The following is a 22,745-nucleotide window of genomic DNA, read 5'->3' on the forward strand; positions in this document are numbered from 1 at the left end:
GATTGTTTTTTCCTCTTTCGCCCTCTGTTTTTTTTTTCTTTTCTCTTCTGTTCCCCCGTGCAATGGCCGAAAGCGAGCGAAGGGCTGTTGGTTTCCATCGAACGTTGGGCCAAGGCCGGGGTTGCCGGAGGACGAGGAGAGACGGAAGAGGACGTAGCGGCCAGAGGAGGGTTGCGTTTACATCGAGCTTTTCCGTTTCCGAGGTATCCATCGATCCCTCAGCGAACGAGTTTTGTAACCCAATCAAAACTTTCCCTAGCGTCGTAATAAAGTCCCTCTCGAAGGGTTATCTCGATATTGCCCGATCAGGTAAGACGTTTCGCGTTCCTACTATCTTCCTGGCTATCCCACGGAACCGCCCTCTGAAAACTTCTTTCTCGAACCGTGGATTACCGAAAAAAAAACCTTAAACAGTCTCTTAAGTGGCTCGACAGCGTGCGACATTCTCGCCATCAAAATACAAGAAAACACGGCGATACAAGGTAGGAGAAGGAGGCGATCCAGCGATCAGGGCTATCGCGACGCGAGGAAAAACACGCTCGTTTGCCATCTATGTACCGCGAGTCAGCCACCGGTGAGAAGACTTACTCCGCTTTTAAGGCAGAATCTTCCGGTCGTTACCGATAGCTCGGAACAATGCCATCACAACGACGTTGGGAAGCTTCTTCTCTGAGAACGAGACGGATGAAAAAGAACCTAGCACCACCGCGGTCGTTATCGATGATGTCGCGTCCTTCCCGGAGGTCGGTCCACGTGATGGAACGCGGAAGCATCCGCACAAAGACCAGAAAGGCTGACGACGTTCCTCGTTGTCATCGCTTCGCGAGAGTCCTCTTTTCTACCGCCCGTTGCGTGCCTACAATTTACACGGTTTCTTGCGGACGAACGTAACGCAACAACGGTTTCCCGTGACGTGCCGCAAAAACCGCGACGGAACGAAGGGCCGCGACCGATCGCTTCCGGGGGAAATCGAATTCGAGCGCGCGCGTGCCCAACCTCGTGTAATCCATTCCGATCGATAAATCCAAGCAAGGGGTGACTTTTTCTGCGCGTGTTCTACTCTTTTTTTCCCCGTACACGGTCTCGCGATCGATTCGTGGAAGCGTGGGCTCGTTTATCAAATTCGTCGGCGGATCTCGTCGCGGCAAAGCGTTTTTAATTAACCACCAGCGTGAAATCGCGGGGGTAAGCGGCGAGAGACGAGAGGAGAGGGTGGAAGAGTAGCGCGCGAGAGTAACCAGGAAACGGAAAAGAGGAGAGGAAAGAAGGGAAAAATTCGACTCGTTACCGGGTGCAATAACACCCGACAGAAAAGAAGCCGATGGAGCAAAGGAAATCGATACGGAAAAAGAGAGAGAAAGGCCGAAGATGAAAGTAAAGAAAGAAAGAGGGGGAAAGGGAAGACAGAGAGACGCAGGCTCGCGCTCGTTTCTCCTTACTCGTTAGTCACGGCCCCGTCTTTATGAATGGGTTCGCTCGTGGCTTACGAGGAATCGTACTATCTCTACTACCACCACTTTCTCTCTATCTTTCTCTCTCTCGCTGTCTTTTCCCTTTCTCTAAACGGGGTGTCAGCCAACGTCCTTCTCCGGGGGTTACTGCAAACCCTTACATACAGAGCCAGCGACAATAGAAGGCGGCCACGAATCGATCGTATAGCTCGCAACCGCCACCGCGTCCGGCGTCGTCGTCGTCGTCGTCGTCGTCACTGCTGCCGTCTATTTGCACTAACGCGTTTGGTCTTTTACCATCACCTTAATCGTTACGAAAAGAAAACGTCATTACGGTTAAGAAAAATCTTGCTCGTCGAACGAAGCTAATCTTGAACAACAGTCTACTCGCAATAATTAAACTCGATCAAACTGACGATTAAACGTTTGTCCGGAGATATATTACCCTCAGAATCGATCGCGACGTAACAAAGAGTCCATGATTTTTTCAAAAATATCGTGAAAGTGGAAAGGCATGAATCGAGGAATCGTCGCGGCGCAAAGATTCCTAGCCTCTTGTACGATCCTACGGCCATTTTTTCACGGAATCGTCGAGCCGGAATATCGCGGTCCGGGCGTGTTTCCCTCTCGACAGGGCGCGGCTGATTCTCGATCGTGCTTCCTCCGCGACGGCAGGATGTAAAGGAAACGAAGACGCCTCGGTGAGGGGGGCTGAGGGGCTGTCGAGGGGAAGAGATGGCGTGGGTGGAGGCAGTGGCCTGTGGAGGAAGGCAGAAGGGGGTGCTTTTATCATTCGTATCGCGGGCCTATTTTGGAGCCCGAAGCCTTTTGCCTCTTAGGAGGTCTACTCTCGGTTCTCTAGAACGTGATAGACGCTAGAAAGAGACAGGAAGGCTTAGTGTAGCCACGTATGGGGATGTGAAAGACAGAGAGAAAGAAATTCAGAAGGGGAGGTGGCGGGGAACGGGGAACGGAGAAGAAGGAGCCTCCTCTGCTTGCCGGCGGAGACGAGGGAGGTCTGGATGGTATTCGAGGAATGTCATGTAATAATCGGCCCGCCATTCGAGCGTCCGTTCTGACGACAGGAGGCGCCACCGCTCGGCTCGGTTTCACTCGTCTTGCTCGTCGCATCCGCCGGAACAGGGGGTGAATTTGCACAGCCTTAGAATAGGCGGATTACGAACATTTTAAGATTAGATCGTCCTGTCAAAAAATTCTTCGGTAATAGTAAATAACAGCTAGGTACTTGGATGTACTCGACTACTTCTTCCTGATTTACGATATTAGTAATTTCGATCAATGTATTGTACGGGGTGTTTCGATATTCGTTGGACAGTCGCTGAATAACGAATGAACTTTTCGATCGTCAGATCGTCGTGTGAAAAAAATTCATTGATAATAATTAGAATCACGTAGTTTGGATACGCTCGATATTTCCTAGTTAACCAAACTACCAATACGCTTTGAGGGATGTTCCAACGTTTTATCATAGACATTATAATAATAGAGAGGAGAAGATGCACGTGTAGTTTTAAGCAAACGGTTTACGCGTAGTGGTAAGAGGCCTTAAAAACGTGTATATTACCGTATTTATCCTAAACGTATATTTATCCTAATCAAGCAAGCTTATCGTTCGGTAAAGTGTCTCAAGGTATCCTTAAACAACGTGCAAGTCAAACACGATCCGTTTCAACGAATTATCTGCCAACAATCCATAACTGCAGATAAACGGAGGGTAAACGTCGACGATTAAACGAGGCAACCGATATGGTGCAAGAGTAAATACGGTTACGATCGTTAACGAGATACAGTATCTTCTCGGATAAAAAGGACAAAAATTTATGCCCCTCCGTGACCTTTGACTACCCCTCTCGACCGAGAAAAAGGGAAGCCTATCCTGTGCACGGTCGAGACACACGGGCAGGTCGCCGCCACCGGAGGAGACACATATCGTTGGTTGCATCCGGTCTCGAGATTCGATTCACGCGAGTCGAGAATGTGCTCTCGTAGCCTCGAATGTGAATTTAATAAAGAGAATAAATCATTTTAATGTAACGCAGCGGCACGACGCTACGGAACGATGGGGTGACGAGGCTAAGGGGGTAGAGAAATTCAACGTTAGAGCGGGGAAAAGATAGAGTGAAAGAGAGAAAGAGACGAAATCAGGGAGAAAAAAAACCGGTATTTTTGCGTCGAGCACGAAGGGGTGCATTTCGTTGCGATTATAAAAGCTGGGCAATCCCCGGTGTGTCTAGACGACGTGGCCTCCTATCAAAAACAGACCACCGAACTGAAAAGGCTGAAAGGGCAAGGAACTCTTCACAATGCCAAGAAATTAAAGTTTCTCTGTATATCCACCTATATTCGTCCTATGGCTCTCCCCTTCTTTTTTTTTTTTTTATCCGTTTCCTATCCTCTTCGTCCGATGTCTACGTCGTACCGGTGCAGGGAGAAAAGAAAAAAGAAAGGAAAAAGAAAAGAGAGAAAGAGATCACTTTACCGATAAACGCAAACACAGAATGGGGAGCAACGTACGCGCCAGTTAAATAGACTGCTCTCTTTCTTCGCGGCAAATGTTTCGCAAGGATTCGCTGAACTCTCGTACCTGTTGGAGTTCGATCGATCTCGTTGCGTCTATGGTTATGATCGGTCATCCTGTATATACCTTCTACGAGAAGCTTTAGACAAACTGTAAATCGTTTGGAAACGTTGCATTCATTTCTACGAGTTTAATCCTCCATTAGTATCGGATGGTAAGTTACCTATACGAGTTTAGATTAAGTCAATTAATTTCAGTCTACTTTATTTAATTCCTGTTTTATGTTTTACGTGATAGAAGCCAATAGTGTCTACATATAGGTACTGTATGTAACGTACCGTAATATAAAATAGAACAAAATGAAAATCGAACACTCGGAAATTAATTAACCTAACTCGATTCAGGCATAAATTATTATGCAGTCACTTATGACCTAAAGATAACAGTTAAAAGTAAAAAAAGAAAAGTAATTTCAACGAGATCGTAAAGTACATTTTCCATCAATTCGACAGTTACACATTACTTACGTACTAAAATTCAAAGGTGTTTCGTAGTTAGTAAAGAATCTCGAAGCAACTCGTAAACGCGATGATGTATCATAGCAGGAATGAAAAGAGGGATTCATTGATACCCGAGAAACGTCCGACTCGCTAGCTGTCACAGCCAGTCACCGAATCATTTGCATAATCGCGACTGATTACTATCGCTCGTCGTGGCTCCCGTGCGTAGTCATCGCCATATGTCAGACTTTGAAAAATTCGGCGAACGTGTTTCGTTCGATCGTGTCGGAACGATGCACGTCGAACACCGGGAACCATTGTTATCGACGCTCGGAAATAAGTCAAGGCACCGACGAAAGACAAGATAGACCTGACATGCTATGCTTTTTCGTGTCCCACGATTTGGGGGGTTAGGTGACCCCCCTTACCCCTTTCGTGCAACATGCGACATTATCGATTCAATATAGAATAAAAGAACCACGCTGTGGTAACAATTAAAACTAAATTTTTCTATGGAATTATAGATACGTGTATAATTCTATGATATCGATCGTTGGATGTAAATATGATTTCGACGAATTCCATTATAATTAACAGTCTACTCGAGCACCCTTTTTTTATATTGAACCGCAGATGAATAATAAAATGAAAATGATGAAAATAAATGAATCGAATAATAAAAACTTGAGATGACTGTTACATTTTACTGCGTTTCGTGCTACTGTTAAATATGTTTAGTTAAGAAAAAAGTCATCCATAGAAAGAGGAAAATATTGATATGATCAGTATATAAGATAAAGTTCTAAACGTTACTCTGAGTTACAATCTCTGTGAGATCAGAGCGTATGTTCAATATTAGTACATTTAAAACAGAAGATACTGTATAGAAATAAGGTAGAAATTTGTCTGATACAGGCAACCTACCACAGCCAGCTGTTATCAATTGCGGGACAGATTTTTCTTTAAGTGTGTAACAAATGAAAATCTTTCCCTAACTATTGATTTTATCGTCTTCGATGTTTGAGTTGAACATAATTACTATGTTAACCGTAGTAAATTGTAGAGGGCGTAAGAAATACTGATATTTTTCGAGGTCGGTATTTCAGAGCATGAGATGTCATGTCTATTCTTTCCTTCGTCGATGGCCAAAGTTAATCCGACGTCATTCGGGGAAAACGGTTTTCGAGGAAACGTGAATCGGACAAAATTGCCTAAAACGAGGCGGGCGACGCGCGAAAGTCATACAAAAATTCTACGTGCGCTAAGTCGATGATCGAACGAACGCTCAAGTCGGAAGTATGAATCAGGAAGCGGTGTGTCACGTGCTACTGTTGCACGTCACCAAATAGGATACACGAGTCATGAATCGCAAAGGATTACTCACGTAAAAAAACTTGTGCGAGGTTAAATCGATAAACACTTACTGTGACGATTTCTCAGGATCCTAGATGAATCGTTAAATGATCGCCGAATATGAATCATTGTATGAATGAAATAAGACGAATTATTTAATTAGGTTCGTGACTAACACCGCGAGATCGAGGAGAAAAAACCCGAACAAATTTCATGAATCGTTCAAATTGATAGAATAGTTCATTAATAGGAATTCGTGTGACAGTCTCATGATCGATGCGATCTCGGATCGGGTCGTTGCCTCGAGGATCGAAGGGCACAGGCTTAAATATTTTTCTATCTAGTCGCGCTTGGAAATATAAGCGAGCCAAGCTGATAAACGACCTCTGGAATGTTTGATAAAGTCGATTAGAACCAACTACGAGTTAGTCAGCAGCAACAGTTGGTGAGAATGGTTGTATGCATGGGAACGAGGAGGAAAAAGAAAGAAAGGTGGATGCCCTATATGTATACGTAGAGCGCCGACATTATCGGCCCAGAGGGTCCAGCAGACTCCGATAAGGATTTACGCATCGTACGCTTCGTAACGTATCTAAAATCCACGCACGACGTGTATCGTCGATAAATCGGTTATTGATCGAGCCTGCAAAACGCTATAAATTTCCATTATATATTTCGATCGTGTGCTTACAATTAGAAGTTTGAAAATCCTACGCGAAAAGTTCTATTGAAAGTTAATAATGTGGTTCGGTTTTGTATGCGACAGATGGCACTAGTAAATACGTGGAAGTCGAAAGATCAGTAACCCCGATAGGCGAATAACCGCGCATTAACTCTGTTTACTTGAACCCTCCAGGATACTTTTATTCCATTCAATACAATCGGTTTTCAAAAAAACCATTAGATGAATACGAAAGAAATTACACGTATCGATATCATAGGCATAAAACTACAAAACTGTGACGTTGTAAAAAATTTTAATTTATTTTTAACTCATATCGATGTACCTAAATAAACATTTTTTTTTATTACAGACATTAACGATATAAAGAATCACATCATTTCGAGCATTCTTATATCTATTCATAAAGTACAATCAAAATAAACCCTATTAGGAATTGGTAGGACAATGTGTAGGACTCATTAACTGTCGTAACATGTCGTCAGTCGAGAGTAACGATCGCAATATATAAAAATTGGAGAAACGGTGAAAAATGTATGATGTTTCGAGCGGATCGCGAAAGGAGCGAAAATGGATAGGAACAATACATGAGGACGCAAAGCGACCGCGTGCCCTTTTTCTGTTTTCTTCTTTTTTCAGCCTGCGGTCGAGGTAAACACAGCGCGGCACGTTTCGTGGCGCCCCCTAACCGATAAAACGCCATCGAGGCACTCTCATGACTTGGTCGCGCATGTGAGAATCACGGCGTGACATACGGGTTACAGTCGTAACTGAAACGTGACACCCGTTCAAAGGTGTCTGAATCGTGTTGTTATGCGTGGTAATGAAGTTTTCAAGCCCGGCCAACCCGAAAATTATGCAAGATAAAATGTACTTAGACGGGCATGGATTTACGACCACGCCACCGCCATGCACGCCAGACACTGGCATGCTTCGATGGTGGGGCCACCGTGCCGAATACTCGACCCCTTCCGCGAACATTTACGATCATCAAAAATGTATTTCCGTGTCAGTACTCACCTTCGTCAGAATCGTCCAGGTTCTCTTTCTGGATGTAGGATATATCTGAAACCCACAAACACCACGGGTTAGCTGAAAATCCCTCGTGTTTTTGGGCAGCTTCGTTCGATCCACAGGCACTCACTCACCCGCCATCTTGTAACAAACTGCAACGCGTCCCCGTGGCCACGCGCTTAACTATTCCAAATCGAGAGATCGTTTCTTGACATTCTTCGTGGACATATCGATATTGCCAATTTTAATTCTGATTTCAACGATTCTTTCAATTTGAAAAATTGCTATAACATTTTATTTAAAAGTAGCTACTTAGAAATGTTGAATGAAGAATCAAATCGATGGCAGATCTTCGGCGTTCGGCGACATTGCCAAGTAATTAATTTGATATTTATTACAATCTACAAATTTTAAGTAGGATATTCATATATGTAAAGACATGTGTATATACAGTGTGATATGTATACCTTTATTTCCAAAATTTTTAATTTCTTTTATTATATTAACCGAAAATTGCACAATTATATTGATTATTATGTAATTATTGCAAAGCAATGATTATCTTGCAATTAATAAATAAAAAATATATAAAATAGACGCGTCACTTATATATATTTAATATACAAATGACAATGAATTATCTTAAACAATAGGGGAGATGATGAATAAAAATCGGCAGAACTTATAGAAAACTTTTGCAAAGTTATACATATGATAACATTTTATATCTTCACAAGAATATAATATAAGCTTATACAATATATATATGTTCTTTCCATATATGCTACAAGATAATATTTTACAGTTTTCTAAAATCAATCTTACATTACAGCGCAAATTCAGTTACTTGCTTGTCAGTCTTGACAAGTAATAAATGATGCAGACTTTCATAATATAACACAAGAGAACTTTAAGTTCATAGACAAAATAGTGTCTACATATTTGTGAACCAGTCACAAACATTAAATTGGAAATGTACAACATTGGTAGCAATTCAGATGTAAATTGCAAATTTTACCTCTTTTTCTAATGTGTATAGAGTAAAAAAAATATTTAAATTTTTATCTCGCTATTTTACTGTAAACATCTAATTAGATGTAAGATGTTCTTAGGTAAAACCTAGGGAAAGTAATTTGCACAGCCGGTAGATATAAGATGATATTCTTCTGTAACTTGAATTTGTAATATGACAATTTGTATGTTATATCTACATATATGAATGTAACATTCAGAATGACATATCTTAGAGGAGCGATATATTTAAATACAATTTTTCTTTCTGTGATTGATTTGTAGTCCTTCTCTTGATTTAAAATACTGTATTGTAAGAAAAGAAATGTATAAAACATTATAACCAGGTTTAATATATGATACACATGACATGCAGTTGTGGTTACCTCGCGGCAGTTCCTGAGAATCATACAATATGAGAAAGATAGTGGAAGAGTATTAAAAAATGCCGGTACGCTCGTGTGGTGTCATGTGTTATCGGTGACTACTTCTTCGATTGTAGCTCTGCACATTGGACACTCTATCAGTTGATTCGAACACGTTTGGCAGAATCCTCTGAAATAGTATTCGTTTTTACGTTTCATGTTAATATCATGAAAAGAGGATTAAGATACGTGAAAGAATTATATAGGATACCTGTGATTGCACGGTAGCAATCTTACTGAAGCTCTTTGGTCAAAACATAATGTACAAGAATCCTCTCTAACACTAAGTTTCCTCAATTGATCTAGATATATGTGTCTAGGAAGCACAACCTTATCTTCAGGCTTCAAAGTAGCGTGGTCATTAAATTTCTGATATTCGCGATCAGTAGGAGGATATTTAAAGGGTACATTCCCAAAATTAAAAAGACATTGTTGGAACGACATAAAACTGGCTGCTGCAAAAAATCCTGACCTAAAATATTTAGGATGACCATTAATAAGAATGTCTTATTCAGATGAGAGAGAGAGAAAGAGAATACGTACCGTACTGTTTTGAAAACTTGAACACATGGTCTTAGTCGCACACCATTTATAGAAAATATTATTTCTAATTTGTTCAAGTCCAGTAAACAACCTAAAATATCACCAGCTTTCCAACAAGGTCTGTCAGGATATCTTTCACAGTCTGCGTTATACCAAATTAATCGGCGACAACCATCGTAAGACACAGAATATTCGTCATCACCTATACCATAGCCTTCCTACAATAATAACATAAAATAAAATAAAATAAAATATGCAAAAATAATCCATATATCGTAATCGTCCATGTTACGCTAAGGATGCAAAACTTGCGTGATTTAAAAACGTGCTATCTTTTGTAGCCCATCCAATTTGCATTACACCTGTAGTTATAACAAGTGTTTCATAGTACCAGATTCCTGAGTCTACTTGAAATGTACATCTCACACTTTCGAATGAATATGCATCACACCGAGCCTAAAAATACAATAAAAAGAATAACAGAAAGCCTTACGATATGTAAATATTACCCAATATATTATATTTCCAAAACTTACTTCCAAACCGTTAGGCGATATTTTCAGGTACTCGCTTACATCCTTTGTGTTTAACATTACGTTGATACCAGTTGTATCCACTGAATCGTGAGAATACTTTCTACCTTCCATAACAACTAGAATAATGAAAATATGTATATATTTATGTAATTTCCATTGCTATTCATGTGTATCACGTATGCTTTAATATTTTATATATATACACACTTTAATACTTACGTAAATTGTCTAAACACCATCGCGCACAAAAACCTACTTGACGACGTATATAATGAGTTTCGGTTGCCCATTTTTCCAATTCTAGCAATGGATTTGGCTTTTCTGCCATTAAACGTTTCTTTATAGTTATTTTATTCTCACCTAGTGAAGTAAAAACATTATGATTTATTAAATGTAAGTTAATAAAAATATCGCTATTTGTACAAATTACTGGAATTAATACTCACTAGTTTGGGCAAATTTTTCCAAGGCTATTAATGCATATAACACCACATAAGGATCAATATCTTCTTTCTAAAATAACATACAAATCATGAATGAAATATTTTAAACAAATTATATGCATATACTTAATTATACAAGTAGTGATACTTAATTACAATGTTTGAAATAAGATAATCCAAAGTTTCATCAGATAATATAGCAATGCTACTTGGGCCAGCCAACTTTTCTGCTATACAACCCAATACCACGCAGATGTTACGTTGTTGAGTTGCACTGGTCTGTACATTTCCAAGTTTTTGAGATAATTGAAACATGTGCGACAACCGTAGAACCAATTCCTAAAAAGTTAGAAGACCTATAGCACAGGTTATACATCACATATAGCACATTATACACCAACAAGTAACATATGGAAGTAAAATTATACCTTTGATGGTAATGGACAATCATCCAATAGAAGTGTGATAACTGAAGGACCTAATGGATTATGCATAGGAATAACGTTAACCATTGAACTTACAACTTGTATCCACCCATCTTCTTTATCAGCAATAGCATGTAATTTTGACATTGCAGGTGGTGGCTCTTGTTCACTGAATATGCATAAAAATTAATTAATTATTAATTAATAAATCTAATAACAGCCTTATACTTACATATAAGCTATAATACTCATTAGAGCATAATTACATAAGGTAACATACTTTATAGTATGTAACACTCACTTATCAACAAGGAAACCAATTACTCCAAGAGTTTCGAGTACCAATTTATCAATGTTAGCTGAAGTTGGAAATTTAAAAGTTGTAGTGTTCATATCACCAGATGCAACTGTGCCAACACTTGATTCTGGTAATATGGTATTTTCAGTCTCTGCATGATTTTGTCTATTATACGTTTCAAGTTCTTCTGGTGTATCTTTACACAGGCAATTACCCATTCCCACACGTTTATAATGATACTTTTAAAGATATTCTATCACATGTATTTTCTAAGTAATATTTACACAATCAAGTGACCTGTGTACTATTAACTGTTGTATCCAATGTAACTAAAAGTAATATTCTTTTCTAAAATAACAATATTTATAACATATGTTTACAGATATGTAAACATTAAATTTTTTTACAAATACAAAGCTTTGTCATGATACATACTAAAAATATATCACATGAATCACGTTCCTTCATTACAATTAACTAAAATTTTTGTTTACTTTCTTGTAGTTTTTTCTTGTCATTTTTTTTAAATATATAGATAAATGCAGTTCCAACCAAGATATGTAACAAGCAAAAATCAGTCTACAATTATAGTTATATATTTGTTAAAATAATCTGCCTATAAATAAAAAAATATTAATGATAATTTTTTAAATAATTTATCGAATTATATGTGTAAATATTACATACGTGCTTGAGGGCTGTCATTTGGTTATGTTGTTATCGGAATAGAAAGAAGCTATACAATTCTTCAGCAATTTTCCTTGATTACTCGTTTATAAAATAATTTATAAAATCATATTCATCTTGCTTCTTTTCCAATAAAATATAGATTTATACGTAATTGCACTCTGAATTGTGTCGCTTAGGTTATGTCCTCAATAATCTTCAAAACAGTATTCTCAGCATAACAGGATACGCATACTACACTATACTTTACGTGAGGTGATCAATTCTAAATCATATATGAGATAAGACTTCTACGTCAGTATATCTTTTTAACGCTTACTTAATTAAATTTCTGTACGATAAAACATTTATCTATATGTTAATTATTTTCTTATACTAAAAAAATATATGAACATGGAAATTCTTATATAATACAATTTTATACAACTCAAATTTTGGATGTAACGTATACAATATTAACTGAATAACGTAAACATTTTATAAATACATAATATTCAAGAATTAATGTTAAGAACAACTTATATATAGATTTTTCATATATAAGGACATGCTTTTTATGGTCTAATAACGAAATCAAATTTAATAATTATACTCTTATTCATATAACCTAAAGTCATATTATTTCATAAAATAAAATTTTTAAATAGAAAGTCGTTATCCTTTAAAGATACTTCTTATTTCACTAAGTCATATAAACAACAAATATAAATATTGTAAAGATATTTTATTTTGGAATAAATATATAAAATTTATCACACGTATCGTTTTATATTTGCATATAATAAAGTTGTACGAAGTTGGTTATATTCGTAAATATCTTAACAAATGTAGGATTCAGCCAATAAACCACTCTATAAAATTACAGTTATGAAAGGAAGGTTATTTGAAAAGTAGCCGCCATATCGAATGATAATCTGTTTTAAAGTGATAACATATATCGAAGAGTCGAAGTCGCAAGGCAGTCGCGGTCCGTCTGGTACTTTTAAGACGAATTTCTTAACATACATCAGAAGCGAATCTTTCGCCGTTTTAGAATATTACAAAAATAATATGCCGTTAAATTATTTAATATATGTGAATTTAAAATCGTAGGTCGAATAAATAAATACTTTGTTAGAAATCGTCGAATGGCCTTTTTTATAAATCGTGCGATGCGATCACATGGGGAAGGCGAGAGAATGTCAACGATCAATAGTATTACGAAAATGAATTGGTGATTCGGACGTTGAAAATTTTGTGTACAACATGGTGTCCGGGGATCACGAAAGATTGCTGCCTGAACCGGAGAATTATGTGAAATGTTTTTATGATCTGTTTAAAAGTATTGCTGAAGCACAGAGGTGCGAAATGTGTATAACCTCCTTTCACCTTTGTTTACTTGACGCTTTTGGCGGTGACTTCATCTGTCATTTATCAAACTCAATAATTCCAACAAAATTTCTGATAATCCTATTCCTGTTTTCTCTAAATATGTCATACAATGTTATCGTACTACGAAATTATATCATGATTTTCGTAGATATTTAAAATAACCTAAAATTGTTTGTTTATTAAAGCTGTACGTTAGGTTATCAGTTTGACAGTTCTCAGATGAAGTAAATGACTTAATTTATAAATTAATTTGTGATTGATATTTTGAATTATTTATCCATTGTTAATTATCTATCTGATCTAACATGATAATATGCAAAAACATATACTTATAGTCATTCATTAAACATGTAATATATTTTCTTATTTGTTTTTACAATACTTTATAAATGCAAATGCATCCTTGTAAAAAATTGTTAATAATATATTATTTATAAAGCGTTTTATGTGTTACATTATATATTTTATTTTTTAGAAATAAGGAAGAATGGAGAAAATGTAAAAAAAATAAATCTTTACGAAAAAGGGATAAAAAGAAGGTATTATTAACTTTCTTTTATGTTTGTATCTTCTTTTTTTTTTGTAACACGAGTTACTTGTACCTTCAATGTTTACAGATTGACTTAAGTGGTGATTTAAATTACAATAATCTACCAGAAATAGAATTATCCTGCAATGCTTCTGCATTTGCTGTATTTGCTAGCGTCAGGAATGCTATTTTGGAGAGGCATACTAAAATAAATGAAGTTTGTAGCGTATCAAATTATAATCATCCACCCTCGCCAGAATATTGTGAAACTACTGATACTGAGAGTGATGATGACGAAAGAATATCTCTGCAGAGCTTACCAAAGGTAACCATTAGAGTTATAGATTATGTACATTGGAAGAATTATATACGAATTCAAATATGTTTAGATTGTAGGTATTGGTTTACGAAGCGTTTTTACATTGATGAGAGAAAGTAGAACAATTGAACCTGCTTTGTGTACAAAAGCACTGTCAGCATTGTTGGATGTATTACAAGGACAACTTCCTGAAGGCCTTAAATCTGAACCAGATGATGTTATTGGTAATATACAAATATCAACATTTGCATATACAAATTTATTACTTCATAGTGAACTTCATATTAAGATTCATATTAAATTTTTTTTCATAGATCCACTTTTTGATCTATTATTGGATCTTGCAACTTCACACGGCCCAGAATCAGCAGCTGCCAATGATGGTAGTCATTTGACTGCAGTTGCTTGTGCATGTTTATTGAGTCTTGTGGTTGTTAGAGGAGATACTGGTCGTTTATTGGCAGCAATAGCAGCTTTACTCATGTGTCCAAGAGCATTAGCAGTTCAAAATATTCAAGTAAATCCTTTTCCAAATTCGTAATACTATAGAATATTTTTCTAAGTTTTTAGAGATTTTAATTTATATGTTGTAGATGCCATGTGTATTAACATCCTTGCAAAGAAGTGTACAAGCTGTTTTACTTGGAAAACTTGCACGACCAGACTGGATTACATATGGAGTTCCTAAGTGTGCTAAGATTTATACTTCTACGCTTAAGTTACCAAATGAGATAAATAATATAATACTAAATGGACGAAGTTTTGTGAGCGATGGAAAGTACCTGTATCTGCATACATGTAGAGGATTATTGAAGATTGGCAGTGGTCATGGAGGAACTATTTGGGGTCATATGTATGTTCATAAAGCGGACTTTTATCCAACAGAAACGGGTTGGCTAGGTTATGCCAATGTTAGTTTAATTAAGTATTCATTTTTTATGCATAATTATATCTATAAAAAATATTCTTCTAACAATTAATTTTTTTTAGAACACACTGTATTTTAAATATACACCGAGAAAACAGAGCGAGTTATTAATTATTGATGCAGAAACTCTTTCAGTTACGGAGATTGCTGTTTTAGAAGGTCGTGATTGGTCATCCTCTGTTATGTTTTCTGATGGCGAATGTTTAGGAATGATAACTGCTGGAAAAGATGTTAGTTTCTGCTTTTGAATTAGTGTTTCTAAAATGTACATTAACTAAAACTGAATATAAATTTTATGTTTTACGTTTTAACAGGATGGTTTTGTAGTCAGAACAATAAATACATTAAGTAATCCAGTAACAGTCGCATCAGAATTGCCGTTAAAATTGGCAAGAAAATGTGTAGATGTTTTTGGATACGCTGCTTTTGATGAAGAACAAACCACTCATACATTAAATACAGGCTGTGACGATGAAATAGCTACAGTTACTGCAGGAAAAGAATTTGCATTACTAAAAACTGTATCTGGAAAAGTAAGCAACATAATGTTTTTTAATACGTCAAAAATTATATAGAGACGTGAAATATACATATTATATTGCATATTAAAGGTTCTATATAGTGGAAAAGGAACTTCCCTTGGTATGAAAAGTAATACAAGGCCTAACAGATGGATAGAACTAACACTTATGAGAGGACAGAGGCTTGTAAATTTTGCAGCTGGTCATGATGGTCAACATGTGGTGATGGTTATGGAAAATGGTTCAGTTTTATTTGCTGGGACTGCTAAGCGCGGAGAAGACGGTGATAATAGTAAATATATTATTAGTTTATGACGTGAAATTGATAATATGCTTTGGCATATATTTTCATATATCTTTTATTTTTAGACAAAGTTAGACGACAACCTAAGCCAGTTAGACCAAAAAAGATATCAAAAGTAGATGGGCAGTTTATTGTGGATGCTGCCTGTAATAATGGATCAACTGCATTAGTTACAAGGGAGGGTTCCTTGCTGATGTTTGGCAAAGATACATTGCATAGTGACCCGGCTTCAGGAATAGTTACTGATCTCAGAGATGTTTGTGTTGTTCATGTTTCATTAGGCAAAGCTCATGCTGCAGCATTAACTAACAAAGGACATTTATACACATTTGGAATTAACAATAAAGGACAATGTGGTAGAGATTTTAATACAGTTCATAGTTCTATAAATAAAGATGTCTCCTCAGTTGCTGTAGAAATAGGTACAGCAGAGGATGAAATTTTAGTAACTGAAGAGGGTAATTATATATAACTGTTATAGAATTATTAAGAACTTATATTATATATATATATATAATATAAAAAATTTACAATGTATAAATTATATACTTCTAATATTCCTTAATAACATATAAATGGAAATTAATACTCTCATATCTGTTTAGATGGTACGGAATCTACTGAAGACTGGGAAGAAACAAAAGGAATGTGTCCGCCAGGATTACATCAATGGAGGCATCGTGTTTGCATGGTTTGCACAGTATGCCGAGAATGCACTGGCTACAGTATATCATGTTTAAGCAGTATACGTCCAGATCGAAATCCAGGCCAGTACGTATGGTAAATCATACATATAGTATAAGAAATTAAAGTTTGTATTTTCAGGGAATGTGGATGTGGTGAAGGGGATAGTGGATGCGCGGAATGTGGATGCTGTCGCACTTGCGCAAGGAAAAGTTGTACTAATGGTAAAAATTTGATTTGAAATTAATAAACTAATATTAATCAAACATTTTTAAAAATTATTTATATCACATTGTAGGTAGATCAAGTTCAAATTTTCGAGAATATTTACAAAGATGCTTAGGAGAAATAAAGCAAAAACAGAGAACGAAAGCAGGCCCGAGTACTGCGAAGTATGGATTGAAGATAAAAGGTCCGAATAATCAAACATGTCTGTATTAAATAGATGTAGTGGATATATTTTAAAATTAAGTTGAATTATGATGGTTAATATAACAATAAATTTTATGCAAAGTAGCTGGGCCAAGTGTGATTCAAAAAATTGCTGGAAAAGTGGCATTAGGATTAGGTACTAATTTAATAAATGAGGAAGGTATTGGCGGAAGTGACATTGAACGAGGTGATGCTACAAGAATTGCTAGTATATCACCAGCTAGAGTTCCTATACCTAGTGAAAGTCCCGTGGTTCAAGTATCATGTGGTTTACATCATACAGGTAATGCTTCAAAATGTATATTAAGTTCTTTCAGTAAATTTATAGAATGAAGTTTAACCATTATATCGTGTTACATACAGTGATACTCTTACAAAATGGAGAAGTTTATACATTTGGTAGTAACATATATGGTCAGTTAGGTGTAGGAGATTTGGTAGCACATGCTGGTCCAGTACATGTTAAACTACCAGGGATTGCAACACAAGTTGTTGCTGGAAGCAATCACACCGTTGTACTTACATCAAAGGGGGAAGTGTTTACATTTGGAGCTTATCAAGTTCGTATTAAGAACCATGTTATCCATGATAACAAAAAAAGCAGTACAATATATATATATATTTTTTTTACATAGAAAGGGCAATTGGGCATAAATTGGTGGAATGGACAAAATGAACTCTCAAATAGTTCTCCGCAAGTTAGTTGTCGTTCTGATAGAACACAGCCCCGACATTGTTATCCTAATGCAGTTCCAAATATTGGTCCACAATGGGGTAGAAGAGCAACATGGGTTGGTGCAAGTGGAGATCAAACTTATGTCAAAATTGATGAAATAAATTCTATTAGTTTAACAAGGAGTACTGTTATGGCAAATAAAAATTGCATAAGTATGTCCTCTTTCGTAAATTATATTTCCATCATTATTACATTGCCAAATGCATCTAATTATAAATCTTGTTTCAGTTTTAATTCCACATCAAACCGATCATGCAAATTCTTTCAAATGTTTAGTTATAAGCAAAAGAGATGGTACTTGTAACAGTTACAGTGGGCCAGATCAAGTTGATTTCAGTAATTGTGCGACGTGTTTAGATCCTTTGTATAACGTGATTTGGACTTTTAATCCTATAAATAGTGAAATAAGTTTATATAATATTATATCAACAGAAGCTAGAACAATTCCTGGATTGGAAGAATCCATTTTGAGTCCAGGTTTAGCATTACCGGTAGTTTCAAACTGTTTTGTAACACGTTCTCAGGCTGCAATGCATTTATTGGGTTGTTTGGATACTCTTACACAAGCACAAGATGAAAATTTGTCTATGATAGAAGAAGATGAATATAACCAATTAATACACGGAAATGCGTATAGTCGTGAAGATTTTGTTACAGTTAATAGATTTGAAAGTGAGTATAAAGAAGATGGAAAAAGATAAATATTTTTTAATATCTGTTTAGTATATATCCTGGGAATCTTTAGGCCATGGTGGCGGTTGGGGATATTCTGCACATTCCATCGAGGCTATTAGATTTATGTCTGACACTGATATCATGTTAGGAGGATACGGATTGTTTGGAGGTCGAGGAGAATATATGGCAAAAATAAAAGTACTAATATTATAGTCTTAATACATTATGAGATATTATACCAAGAGTTATATTAAATATCATCTTAGGTCTTTGATATCGGATTGGATGGAGGAGATCAAGAAAATGATGGCGAGCTTATAGCAGAATCTGAGGAAATACCATACGAATGTGGACCGAGACAGAAATATTCTATTTTATTTTATGAACCAGTTCCTGTAATAGCAAATAGATGGTACGTTGCGTGGGCTAAAATTAGCGGACCTTCTAGCGACTGCGGTTCTGGTGGTCAAGGAATGGTCACAACAGAAGACCAGTTAGTAAAAACAACCTTTTTACTCCAAAGAATGTAAATTTATGACGAATATTACGTTTTTTTAATTGTTTCTTCCACTAGAGTTATATTTTATTTTAAATCTTCGAAGAGATCCAATAATGGATCCGATGTAAATGCCGGTCAAATTCCACAATTATTGTATCGAATTGTTACACCCGATATTCCAGCGTCTAATAGGCAAGGAGATCGAATTGAACCCGTTTATGTCTTAAAAAGAGATTTCAGCAGAACAGTCACTAAAGTACGTATTTAGTTCTGATATTAAATGCAGAGTAATGTAAATAAAGGTGTTCCTTTTTTAGGAATGTTTCCAATCATTAATATCTCTCCTTCAGTGGAGCTGGAATACATTAAAAGCAACATTAAATGATACCATGGCTCATGCCACTTCATTTCACGCGCTCCTTGAAGTGGAACGTTTAGTTTACATTAGTAAAGCTAGTTTACGGTTACTTAGAACCTACACCAATGAGATTTATCCTCATCAAGGTATGTAGTGAATTTTATATCAAATTTTTAAGTATTATTTTTAAATAATGTTAATGGCTTGTAGTGGGAAAGAAAACTCCAGCCGAATCAGTACGACTAGCAGAATGTATTGGCGAAATACGTGCATTGTTACATCAAATTTTATCCGATACAGTACCATTAAATACGAAAAGCAAAGGAAAGACGCGACTAAGCAAAAGTAAGTTTACGTGCAATACAATTTTTTATTTTAAATATTGTTTTTCATTTTTATAATGAAATAATTTGTATAGGTCCTAGTGCCATAAATAGTAAGATGACAAATAGTATATTAGACGAATGTCACAGAACATTTGTAGCCTGTTATCATGCATTTTATCCGACAGCGTCTTTAAAGTGGACATCTCTATGCGACCTACTATCAGAAATTGACAGAGTATGTATACATTTTGCAATTTTATGAATTAAAATGTATTTATTATATAATTTATGGTGTTTTACAGGAGCAAGGGCAATCCACAAAAGATCGATTATTATCGGCTGTTTTAGCAGCACTGTGCAATCCTACTATTCGTCTTCGATGTACATTCCCAATTCTAAATAACATCATGGATAGCAGTGATAGTATAAAACGGCAACTTAGTCCATCCGACAATACGGGCTTAGTAATGATAAATTCAACCGAATGTCATCAATACCCAATTTTAGTCGAACAAATTAGTTATAAATCTCAAGTGGAAAATTCTGGCAAAGAAACTTTAAACTGGTCATTTCGTGATGTTCTTGATAGACTGTTAGATTTGACTCTAGTTCCTGTGAAGAAAAGTCTTTGTAGAAAAAAGACACAATCACTGCCAGAACTGGTACTTCATTGTTGCTATTTGTTAGCGCGAGTGATTGCTGAATTAGCGGCACAATCTAGTGGGAATGACGATGAACTTCAAGCAGCCTGCGGCAGACTTATGTATACTACACCTTCGAGATTTACCCGAGTAAATCAAACAAGATCGTGGAATACCGGTAATGGCTCTCCAGATGCAATTTGTTTTTCAGTCGACAGACCTGGCATCGTTATCGCTGGGGTGGGTATTTATGGAGGTGTTGGAATGTATGACTATGAATTAGAACTACTTGACGATGTGAGTATTATCTTAAACTTTCGTATAAAACTAATTGTTTTATTGTAATAATTTTATTTTATTATCGTACCGTACATGTTGTAGCAAAATAACACAGGCAACGATCCATCTCATACTCAACGTTGGAGTAGTTTGGATTTTACACGAGGCTCTTTCGGACCAGATGATTGTGTTAATGATATAGTAGAGTTAAAATTTGATAAACCTGTACCCATTAAGGAAAATGTAAAGTACGCTATTAGACTGAGGAATCGTGGAGGCCGTACAAGTAATGGCGATGCTGGTTTAAGCGTCGTTAAAGGACCTGACGGAACTACGTTTACTTTCACGGCCTGCTCCTTAAGCTTCAATGGTGCATTGTTATACGTAAAACATATTGCGTTTCTTTAAATAGGAATAATAACATATATTGTCTTTGTAGGTACAACACAGACCAGAGGTCAAATACCGCACATACTTTATCATTCAAATCCCCAAGACTCTGACGGTCAACATACAAGTAAAGCAATGGTTGAGGTGCAAGCAAGAAAATGTGCTCTTGCTATGACAGCTACGATTATTCAAAGATCAAACGAAATTTTTACGTTAGCAAGGGAAAGGGCGGAAGAAATCGTAACTACTGAAGTTCTTGGAAATGCGACATTTGTGACAACTCTTCTACCATTGGTTATGGCACATATAAGTCCTCTCACTGCATCAGACCCTAGGGTAAGACTAACAATCTTGTATTTTTTCTAATTATTATTATTTTCCCTTCCAGTTTTAACAGATTATTTTTTCTTATAGAGTGGTGTACAAATTCTTACTTTAATTCAAGAAATGTTACCCCATGTTGCGGCACTTAACTTGCTGTCTGCAATGGGATCGTCTGAAATATCCCAAGAAAGTGAAGCTCAATCTCACGTTTCCACACCCATTACTTCTAGTCATCATTATACTTGGCTGGAAAGCGATCATCCTTATAAACCTGCTACCGTGTCCCACTATAGGGTCACCTTCCCAGAAACGGTCAAGTGGTTAACCATCGAATTCACACCAGAATGTGGCACAGCTCAACCAGAAGATTATTTACAATTGTATATTCCAAACATAATCCCTCCTTCTCTTACGGGGTAAGCATAATTAATTCATATCGTCCACAAGTTTCACAGCGAAAAACAATTACGTAATATCATCTATTTTGAGGATGTATATATATATTTTTAGGATAAGCACATCAACAGAAGATGTGCCCCTACATTGGCCTGTATTGCATAAATTGAGTAATGTACCAAGTCAATGGCCTCAAAACGCGATCGTATTACCAGGTAAGCGATCGTTTTGCAGAATAATTTCAATTGCATGCTTAATCGATATCAATCGATTTATTTATTATTTCAGGAAATGAAGTTATGTTTTCGTTGGAAACCGCTTCCGATTACATGAGGAACGACAGAGCAGTTACATACGGATTCAAATGTCTGGTTATTGGATACGACTGGATAACATCAGGAAATGGTTTGAAAAACCTGGAAATCGAATTATCATTTCTTGGTGGTGCCTGTGCCGCGAGTCTCATGAAGAGAAATCTTCCGTTACCGTCCGTGTCTAGTATGTATTACTTGTCTTAATCGTAATAATATTTCTTTCATATAATTCAGAGAATTCACGTTTCTTTCCGTCGTACACACATAGTTTGAAATATACAATCGTATTTGACAATTGTTTCGTTACTTAATGAATTTGACTGTACCTTTTCAGACGAAGAAGTGGAAGAGGATTTGGAACTCATGCAAGAAACTGCAAAGAGGATTTTCTCCGTACACTCGACGTTACTTGGACGAGGATTCGCTCTAGCTTCACCTCCTACGGTCTTGCAGGCGCTCGACGGTGTGCTTCCATTCAGGTAAGTGCTGAATCATAACGCTTCATTTTATGCAACCAGTCGCTAAAGAACTGACGTTAAAAAGGAGTAATGCCTTTATTGGTAACATAATGTCGTTCACATAATACTATCAAGTAAAACGAGTAAAGGAGATACGAATAAAATCCTTCGTTGTTAATATAATAGAAAATGTTTGTTTATCGTGTTACTTCCTTTTCCGCGTCAGTTCTATCGAAACGTTCAACTAGAACTGCGTATCAAACAGCGAATCGACTGACGGATTCATAAAAAATGAATCACCTCCTCGTTGAGTTCCGGTTATAATTGCTTTATTGAAACGTAGCCTATGAATCG

General features: G+C 36.5%; 3 protein-coding genes across 9 annotated transcripts in view; 1 reads left to right on the plus strand and 2 right to left on the minus strand.

Annotated features, from left to right (window-relative positions):
* The window catches only part of LOC122569565 (serine/threonine-protein phosphatase 4 regulatory subunit 1-like), a 151,788-nt gene extending 144,099 nt beyond the window's left edge, over positions 1-7,689 (minus strand). The window contains exon 1 of the mRNA XM_043730784.1: positions 7,546-7,689. The gene's annotated coding sequence lies outside the window, so the exon portion shown is untranslated. The remainder of the gene's footprint in view (positions 1-7,545) is intronic.
* A 543-nt stretch (positions 7,690-8,232) lies between these two features.
* LOC122569569 (RING finger and SPRY domain-containing protein 1-like) lies at positions 8,233-12,280 on the minus strand. 4 transcript variants are annotated; one of them, XR_006317511.1, is made up of 13 exons: positions 11,908-12,279; positions 11,656-11,836; positions 11,224-11,549; positions 10,926-11,091; positions 10,654-10,836; positions 10,501-10,567; positions 10,274-10,414; positions 10,055-10,170; positions 9,831-9,974; positions 9,519-9,736; positions 9,187-9,447; positions 8,937-9,105; positions 8,233-8,856 (listed from the first exon to the last, which is right to left on the minus strand). XR_006317511.1 is itself a non-coding variant. In XM_043730800.1 (12 exons), exons 3-12 carry the CDS (start codon positions 11,436-11,438, stop codon positions 9,018-9,020), a joined length of 1,599 nt encoding a protein of 532 aa, XP_043586735.1. In that variant the 5' UTR covers positions 11,439-11,568; positions 11,656-11,836; positions 11,908-12,280; the 3' UTR covers positions 8,233-9,017. The 4 variants fall into 4 exon arrangements, 3 of the variants coding, with proteins under 3 accessions (XP_043586735.1, XP_043586736.1, XP_043586734.1); XM_043730800.1 differs by having other exon boundaries at positions 8,233-9,105; positions 11,224-11,568; positions 11,908-12,280; XM_043730801.1 differs by having other exon boundaries at positions 8,233-9,105; positions 11,656-11,799.
* Positions 12,281-12,648: 368 nt separating this feature from the next.
* LOC122569292 (E3 ubiquitin-protein ligase MYCBP2) overlaps positions 12,649-22,745 on the plus strand; it is a 263,946-nt gene continuing 253,849 nt past the window's right edge. For all 4 annotated transcript variants that reach the window (XM_043730116.1, XM_043730117.1, XM_043730119.1 and 1 more), the window contains exons 1-29: positions 12,649-13,247; positions 13,754-13,817; positions 13,896-14,132; positions 14,197-14,643; positions 14,720-15,037; positions 15,117-15,284; positions 15,369-15,587; positions 15,666-15,867; positions 15,945-16,337; positions 16,485-16,650; positions 16,705-16,787; positions 16,862-16,993; positions 17,081-17,278; positions 17,359-17,555; positions 17,631-17,883; positions 17,960-18,403; positions 18,477-18,604; positions 18,673-18,899; positions 18,981-19,161; positions 19,223-19,409; positions 19,474-19,608; positions 19,682-19,824; positions 19,892-20,527; positions 20,612-20,879; positions 20,949-21,235; positions 21,314-21,639; positions 21,734-21,834; positions 21,908-22,117; positions 22,268-22,412. In XM_043730116.1, coding sequence (XP_043586051.1) covers positions 13,153-13,247; positions 13,754-13,817; positions 13,896-14,132; positions 14,197-14,643; positions 14,720-15,037; positions 15,117-15,284; positions 15,369-15,587; positions 15,666-15,867; positions 15,945-16,337; positions 16,485-16,650; positions 16,705-16,787; positions 16,862-16,993; positions 17,081-17,278; positions 17,359-17,555; positions 17,631-17,883; positions 17,960-18,403; positions 18,477-18,604; positions 18,673-18,899; positions 18,981-19,161; positions 19,223-19,409; positions 19,474-19,608; positions 19,682-19,824; positions 19,892-20,527; positions 20,612-20,879; positions 20,949-21,235; positions 21,314-21,639; positions 21,734-21,834; positions 21,908-22,117; positions 22,268-22,412 — 6,590 coding nt within the window. In that variant the 5' untranslated portion in view covers positions 12,649-13,152. The remainder of the gene's footprint in view (positions 13,248-13,753; positions 13,818-13,895; positions 14,133-14,196; positions 14,644-14,719; positions 15,038-15,116; positions 15,285-15,368; positions 15,588-15,665; positions 15,868-15,944; positions 16,338-16,484; positions 16,651-16,704; positions 16,788-16,861; positions 16,994-17,080; positions 17,279-17,358; positions 17,556-17,630; positions 17,884-17,959; positions 18,404-18,476; positions 18,605-18,672; positions 18,900-18,980; positions 19,162-19,222; positions 19,410-19,473; positions 19,609-19,681; positions 19,825-19,891; positions 20,528-20,611; positions 20,880-20,948; positions 21,236-21,313; positions 21,640-21,733; positions 21,835-21,907; positions 22,118-22,267; positions 22,413-22,745) is intronic.

The sequence above is a fragment of the Bombus pyrosoma genome, linkage group LG7 (assembly GCF_014825855.1).
Source record: "Bombus pyrosoma isolate SC7728 linkage group LG7, ASM1482585v1, whole genome shotgun sequence".
NCBI lineage: Eukaryota > Metazoa > Arthropoda > Insecta > Hymenoptera > Apidae > Bombus > Bombus pyrosoma.